The 8,084-nt window shown below is 34.1% G+C and overlaps 1 protein-coding gene across 1 annotated transcript; it reads right to left on the bottom strand.

Annotated features, from left to right (window-relative positions):
* Positions 1-1,086: 1,086 nt before the first annotated feature.
* On the bottom strand, positions 1,087-7,477 carry LOC114264647 (RHOMBOID-like protein 1). Its single transcript, XM_028205332.2, has 6 exons — positions 6,814-7,477; positions 5,504-5,667; positions 2,502-2,665; positions 2,145-2,404; positions 1,560-1,686; positions 1,087-1,382 (listed from the first exon to the last, which is right to left on the bottom strand). Exons 1-6 carry the CDS (start codon positions 7,152-7,154, stop codon positions 1,260-1,262), a joined length of 1,179 nt encoding a protein of 392 aa, XP_028061133.2. The 5' UTR covers positions 7,155-7,477; the 3' UTR covers positions 1,087-1,259.
* Positions 7,478-8,084: the final 607 nt, after the last annotated feature.

Here is an 8,084-nt window from a genome sequence, read left to right as displayed (position 1 = left end):
ACTCGACGAGACTTTAAACAGAATAGCTTCGAACACTGCCATTGCCGAAGAAGTTGTATTGGTGGGACCGAGAAATTCAAAACAGAAACCCCAATTTCGCGACACTGCAATGCAAGGCTCCAAAATCTTCTGTGTGCAAAAGCAAAGCTACAAGTTTGATAGTTGCAGAGTACAAAGAGAAAAGTACTTATATTATAATGGGTCAATTTGAGAACTTCTTACTTATTTTAGGTAACATTACTTCTTTATTTTTTTTACATGCTTTTTTAAAAAAAAATTTAAAAAAAAATAAAAAATTAACTTTTATCCAACTTCCTCAAACAACCCTCTCTATATATGTATATATACTTGAGAGAGAAATTGTTATTTTTATTTTTCGTTTTATTTTTTTACATGTCGTTCGAAGAGTTGATATTTTAGTTTAAAATTTCAAAAAAAAATCATTAAAAATGTTTAAAAAATCAACAAATTCAAAAAAAAGTTACAAATCACTTTATTTTTTGCCTATTTTAAAAAAAATAAAATTAAAAAGTCATTCCAATTTTTTTTTTTCTCATCTCATATTTTTATATAAAAAAAATCACTAAAAAAGCATGTCCCAATGACCCCCAAGTTTGTTTTAAAATTTTCATATATTATCCTCTCTTTATTATATATTTTTTGTAAATTGATTGTTGAAATATTAAAAAGTTAAAAATGCTAAATTTAAAATCTTATGGCCTTTTCTTTTTTTGAGAAACCTTATGGTCTTTGTGAGTATCACCTCAATGTCTTTATTTACTACCCAACACCACCAAACCCCCCCCCCCCCCCCCCAAAAAAAAAAAAAAAAAAACCAAGTTGAAAACGACATTTTTATATTTCTTGAAATTTTATTTTAAGGATATAGAATTAAACAAATTCCCATTTTGCTTTATGTTTTCTATACTTTCAAAATAGAAATTTGTTATTTAAAAATTTTGCCCAATCTGATTGAAACACAAACAAGGTTGGGTTTTTTCCTTTTTTTTTAAAACATTTGTTTTAAAAAACTCCACTGAAAACAATCTTAGAATCTAATCTCAATCACTTCTGACCTGTGATGAATGGTGCAAATGAAAGAGCTATCATTTCAATAGAGAACGTCAATTTAAAGAGAAAAACCATGTTAACAACTCAACTAAAACAAAGAACAACAACATGTTGAAAACTTGGCTCTGTGAATTTACACATCAAAGTGACCTACTACAACAGTTTCAATCCATGCAGTTGAATTAGAGTCATCGACAAAGCTGAGTACATAGCCCTTGGATCTGAGACGTCGTTGCATTTGCCAATGTATATGTCCTGGTTTTGCCGTTGCTTGAGCACGTTAGGGTTAGCTTGTCACCCGTTTGGTCAGACTGCAAGAATGACATCGACTTAATGGCTTAGATGGTTGGATTTAGTATATAGAATCCCACAAAGATCGAAAAGTGGTTTATCTTCTATAGTACAATTAATCCTACTGAAATGTACATAAAAGAAAATCTTGGGTAAGGAGGAGGGGAAAAAAAAAATAGCGTGTCACTGGTGCTTACCATGCAGGACAACGGCTGTGAATTGCAGCTCCACCTTTTAGTAGGAACACAACTCATATAATGGCACCAAGAACAATGATCGTTTGCATCAACCCCACGAAGAAGCATAACTAGGCCGACAGTAAACCTGTTAAAATTAGCATGGCTTCCAAGTCAATTAGTGCATACACCAAATATTGGCACAGGTTCCAACTCAATTAGGCAGACACATCTAGTGAAGGAAAGAAAACCTAGACAACTAGGTCAACACCGGAGAACAACTTTTCCATATGTTTACCAGTCATAATCTTCTATTACAAGTTAAAAATCATTCGAATTAATATTTAATATTAGTGCCAAATTGAATTTTGAGATAACTTTTGGATGCAAGAGAGAGGATTCAAAAGAGCAGTGTGTCTCACATAGTAGCAGACAATTGTGATGAATGTGAACAATCAGGTAAGCGACATGAAACTTGACTCTGTGACTGTCATGGACAGTACTTGTGGACACCGTGGTCAGCAAGTCTAAATTATTCAAATTAACGTGTCTGATCTAGTGAAAAAATAGATCGTAATGAAAAAGAAGATAAAGATTCAGGCTTACCCAACAATCACAAGGGCTAAAGAAATAATCCACAATATGCACTGATATATCTTGAATTTAGGTTTAGATGAAGTAGATAACTGTCCAGGAGGGGCATATCTTTGGCTAACCCATCCAAACTGGGGGCGGATCAAAAACACAAATCCAAGAAGAAAACCAGAAAGAAATCCTCCAATATGAGCAAAGTTGTCAACATGTGGAAGGATCCCCACTGCTAGATTGATTACAATGATGATCACAAGGGTCAACAATGCTGCTACCTAGACATACAAATAGGGAATGGTGAGATGTTAGGGCCTATCAATAGAGTCACTATTATTATGAAAGCTCATACTAAAAGAGTAGATTAATAAATACCTTATTAACATATATAGTCCAATTAGTGATCAGTTCAGAAAGCATGCCTCCTAGTAATCCAAAAAGTGCACCAGAAGCGCCAACTGAGATACTAGACTGGATAAAAAGAGCTGACATCAAACTCCCACCAAAACCAGAGACCAGATAAAGCAACCCAATCCGTACTGCAAAATACCGTGCAAAAAAGAGAGAAGTCAGAAAAAATGTGAATTTAACATAAATTACTACACAACTTTGACCATTATTAGAGTCACTGGTACTTGGAACAAGAAGAAGAATATATTGATTTTAATGCTGATACTAAAAATAATATCAAATCAACCCTACACCAGAAGACATCTCAAGCCCCAACATGTTAATCCACATTTTTCACATTTTGAAACCCAATAAGAGCATCTCCAACAGTTCACCAGATTTTTCATCAAATTTGAGTAAAAAAAAAAAAATTTCCTCTATATGATATCGCATGCTCCAACGGAGGAATATGAGTTTTCATCAAATCACCGGTCGACCGGGCAGCCGACCGGTCAATGCAAAAAATGAAAAACCTGTTCTGAAACAATTGGGGCTGTTCTGTTGTGTTTTGTTTGGAAGTTTTCAATACAAAAACCATCTCACATCCACTATTCTCTTCCCAAAATCTCCCCAAAATCTCTCTCTCTCTCTCTCTCTCTCTCTCTCTTCTTCTAAACAAATTTTCTTTGGAATTTTCTGTCAAAATCTCTCCCAACCATCTGGTCGGCAACGAAGCTTCAACGACTCTGTGTTTGCATCAAACAGAGTGTTATTGGTTGATCGATTTCAGATTTAATGGAGTTTTTGCATCTGGGTTTTTTATTATACATCATTATGGAGATTTATATGTGTTTGTTTGGTTGATTTTTGATCTCATCTTCAGCTTTGCTACTGAGGTATACTGTTGATATTTTTTCCTCACATTCTCAAGCTTGAGGGGTCATCCTGGGGGTCAACCGGTGGGTCAACCTCCCAGTGTAAAATCTGCACAAAATTTTGCTTGAGGTGGTCATCCAAAAGAACATCCGGTAGGTCATCCTGTAGTGAAAATACAACGATAATGAACAGTGTTTTGCTGAAAGGCACACAACATCCTTAGTTTGGTGAAAAATTTGAGCCATTCTCAATTGATATCGTTTTGATGAAACTGTTGGGAAACAAAAAAGCTGTCATTTTTTACTAAATTCAAATTTGGTGATGAATTTGATGAACCATTGGAGATGATCTAGACATATTTGTTTGTTTTCTTAAATGTTGCATATATGGACTTGAGGAATAATGTTCAAAACACTGCCTTATCTAAGATATCCATTAATATCTGAAAATAGGCGGAAAAAAGGAATCTTCGGGAAAAGGTAAAAATCATTCTACATTCCAAAAAAAACCTATCTCCTCAATTTAAAAATTAAATTGGATTTAACTAAAGGCTTTACATTTCATTTGATAGGGAACATAAGAGTGGCATGTTACCACTAAGAGATGGGGAATAGAAAGCATTATCATAGTTTTCTCACCTTCCATCTAGGTGCCTTCCTGTGAAGCATGGGTACTTCGAAAAACATGTCGTACCTGTACCAGGTACTTACCGGCGTATGGTACCTTGTATGGTACTTCTTCATACATACCGGGTATACAAAATACGTATCTAAATTTTTTCTTCTTAATTTTTGACATGCCCAAACGTACCTACTATATACCCAAACCATATTGTATCTCAGTTGAAACAATATTTTCTTCTACTACAAAAGATAAAACTCCTGTCACCAAATTTCTTTTTTATTTTTAGTTTTATACTTAGCATGTTTTTAAAATTAAACTATGGTTTGTAACTTATTTAATATATTGACATTTAATTTTGATTTATACATTTGCTTTTGGCATTAAATTGGCATTAAATATTAATTGTAGGTTGAATCTTAACAAATTAAACTATTTAATTAATTTTTGCATTATTCTAAATTAAAAATAAATATTTTTTTACAAGCGTACCAAGCCCAAACCGTACCCGTACCCTACTTTTTTGGAATTTTACTATATCGATGTACCTCTATTGTACCAGTACTCATACCCGTACCCGTACTTCATAGGTGCTTTCTAAGTGCCACGTGATGAATCATGTTTCTTTCGTGGCATGGTAATTCATCAACTGTGAAATTTCAGTGATGCTTTGGCAATGTGCCTGGAGTTTTGGGATCAAACAAAACCAAATCTTAAGTCCCATCAAATGAGATCAGCTACATGAATCCTTTTTTTCCATTCGACTCTATCCAAGGCCATATCGTTAGTCAAAGTAAGGAGACATGAAGAAGACTTGATGCTATTTAGTATCAATTGACAAGGAAGCATCCTACTACACAAGTGGCTTCATACTTCTTTCTTTCTTTCATCTTTTTTTCTCTCTTTCTTTTTTTTTTTTTTTTTTTTTGGATACTAAAGGAACAAAAGGACTAATAATTTTACATGACTTAATAATTAATATGCTAATTATTTGTTCAGACTTCCTGTTCTCAAAAGGCCATACAAGGAGATCAATAAAAGAGCAAGATTAAGGACATGGAAAAACAGAGTGTATCTAAAGAGATATACAATGAAACAATAAGAAATTTTGAGAAATAATTTTGTTACCTCTCTCTACTTCATCCTCTCTCCCCCTCCCACACCTACCTCCTTGTGAAACGACATGCATAGGGCACAGTGAAATAAAATAAATAACAACTTAGACTGTATAATTATGACCTACTAAGAACTGTGTATTCAACACTGAATCTTTTTAACATATATCCCATATGTTAACTTATTCGGAAATTATTAGGTGACAGTTTCCTTCCCTCTTCTGGAACTATAACGTGATGAATTTCTTCTATTTTTATCTAATAAACTATGAATAATGATACAATTATGTTCTTAAGCAGATTTTCAGAATACTGTGTGGTTATTTGTAAAAAGAGATACTGAAAATAACATGAAACTAAGATTTTGATACATACCAAAGCCAAATTCTTGCTCAAGTCGAATGCCAATAACTACGAGACTCAGCATGTTGGCCAGTATATGCAAAACTCCAGCATGTAGCCAAATGCAAGTGATAAGGCGCCACCCCTGGTGTCTGTGGACCACTTTACTCACATCTAATGCCCCCATCTTCTCTAGCCTACCAACACAGACATGAAAAGGCTGCTTAGATATAACAACAATCATTATTCATCATTGATAATACATGTGATGGAAAATCACAGATCAGACCTAATTTTATTAACTCCAACATCAAATGATTCAATACAACCCAACTTTCTTTCTCTTTTTTTTTTTTTTTTTTTGGGTAAGTTCAAAGCAATCCTACTTCTAACATAAACTGCATGCCAAACAGCTCAGTTAGATCAAAAAGTACAAAAACATTCAAAATTAGTTAGTAAAACGTACAAATTACGGTTCTCAACTCATCAGAACCAACAGGAAATTAAAAAATAAAATCTATACAAACCACCGCTAGATGGTTAAGAAACAAAAAAAAAACATGTTCCTGAAATAAGTGTGGCTGATTTACAGATTGAGGAAGAGTTATATGGACTAGAATTTGCATTGAGGACAATTGTAGAGAAGAAGAGTCTACGAAAAGCCATGATAGCACATACCTTAACTGAAGCTACGGGTCAATGGCACTAGACAAACGAGGCAGCACAAATGATTCAAGGAAGATATACGTGGGATATAACTGTTGAATTAAAGTCAATTTGTGCAGTGACAAAAAAAAAATAGCACTGTCCACTGTGATGTGACACTGCAAATATTTTCATTTTACACTCAGTTTTTTTGGACAAAAAAAAATTTCTCCGTGGTCAACAGAAAACAAACCCATTTAAACAAAAAAATGTTTTTTACTTTAAAAAGCAGAAAATGTTTTACTGATATCACCACACTACCACTGCCACTCTCACCTTCACCACCACACCATGGAGCGTTAGACATTCAAATTTATGCAAACATGCTATATTTATGAAGAACAAAATAAAAGGACTGGTTTCAAATTACTTAATTTTATAAAATAAAATTGGGCTATGCATAACATTCCATCAACTGACTCAACAGAAACATAATTACATGGACCAATCAATTTCTATCTTCTTCAACTTCAAAACCCCAAGAACAGACCTTTGTGTGCAAGCAAGCACCAAGTCCTCTAGTTCAATTCTATTTGTAACCATGTCTTATTACAATGAATAAGAACTCTAATTGTGACCATATCTCACACAATTCTCCATTAAAATGCACACATTACTTCAACAAGAGAAGGGCTTACGTAGAAGACGAAGGGCCAAGAAGAGGGTTTTCTTTAAAGGGCTGAAAAGAGAACCTCCCCAAAACCCTAGCAACGCAGGAAACAGAGTTCTTGGGGCAATCGTTGACGAACATGGTGATTGCGAACATCACAACATTCGCTACAACAAACGAAGGTATCAACCATGGAAACCATTTCTTCAAGTGCTTGATTTCTCGATACGCTAGCGGACTCTGAGCCGGAATCCGCGGCGGCGGAGGTGGAGGAGGCGACTCTACGTCCGCCATCACAGGGTGGATGACGTTGCCGGACCGCCGTGAGTTAACCCTAGTCTGGAACTCCGACGGCGCGTCTCGAGACATCGGAGAGGAATGTGGATTTTGTTTTCAGAAAGAGGTGTTCGACGAAATGCCCCGGGGGGGGGGGGGGGGGGGGGGGGGGGGTGTGTGTGGGTGGTTCGCAAAGTTCAAAGCTTGGGAAGGAGTCTAACCGCTTAGCAATCATACGAATACCACTAACTGCGTTTCCTCTGCCGGCGTATGAAAGCTTCCATTTCTTTGCTCTCGGGTTTTTGGTTTTTGCTCTTCTTTTTTTAAAAAAAATAAAAATTATTTGCTTAATCTTTACGTTTACAGAAGGCAGTGCCACCCGCGGCCGTGAATCGATGGCCTGCCCAGTCTAATTCAATATTTTTAGAATTTGAAAAAATTATTAACAAGAATGATCCAACGTATTTGGTTTGAGTTTCTGTATTAAATTTTTTAAAAATTAAATTTTTTATTTTTCATATTTTTTTATTTTTAGTGAATATTTTTAAAATTTTAAATATTTTTTTAGTTTTTAGATGCACTTTACTTAGATATATCTAGAAAATAAAAAAATTTGTGAAAAAATATTTTAAAAAATTAATAAATATATAAAAATATAAAAAATGTACTGAATTCTAGTATTTTTTTTGTATTTTGGTATTTAGTGAATTTTTGAAAGGTTTTTTCACAAATTTTTTACTTTTTAGGTATATTTATGTTAGATATAACTAAAAATTAAAAAAATTACTTACAATATTAAAAAAAATCATTAAAAACAAAAAAACACGAAAAACAAAAGGTAAAATTTTCTGAAAACTGTTTTCAGAAAAAAGAAACCAAACAAGCTTATTGGTAGCCTAAAAAATTATGGCTTGAATGGTTCGAAATAAAAACGACGTCGTTTTGGCACATTCAAACCATTTGAGTCACAAAAATTCAAATCACCAAACATTTTCCAATTATTTAACCTATAGAATTCGATTA

Source organism: Camellia sinensis, chromosome 3, assembly GCF_055761805.1.
Source record: "Camellia sinensis isolate YWXY chromosome 3, ASM5576180v1, whole genome shotgun sequence".
Lineage (NCBI taxonomy): Eukaryota > Viridiplantae > Streptophyta > Magnoliopsida > Ericales > Theaceae > Camellia > Camellia sinensis.
The sequence above is the reverse complement of the archived record's forward strand: the minus strand, read 5'-3'. Positions and strand labels throughout refer to the sequence as shown.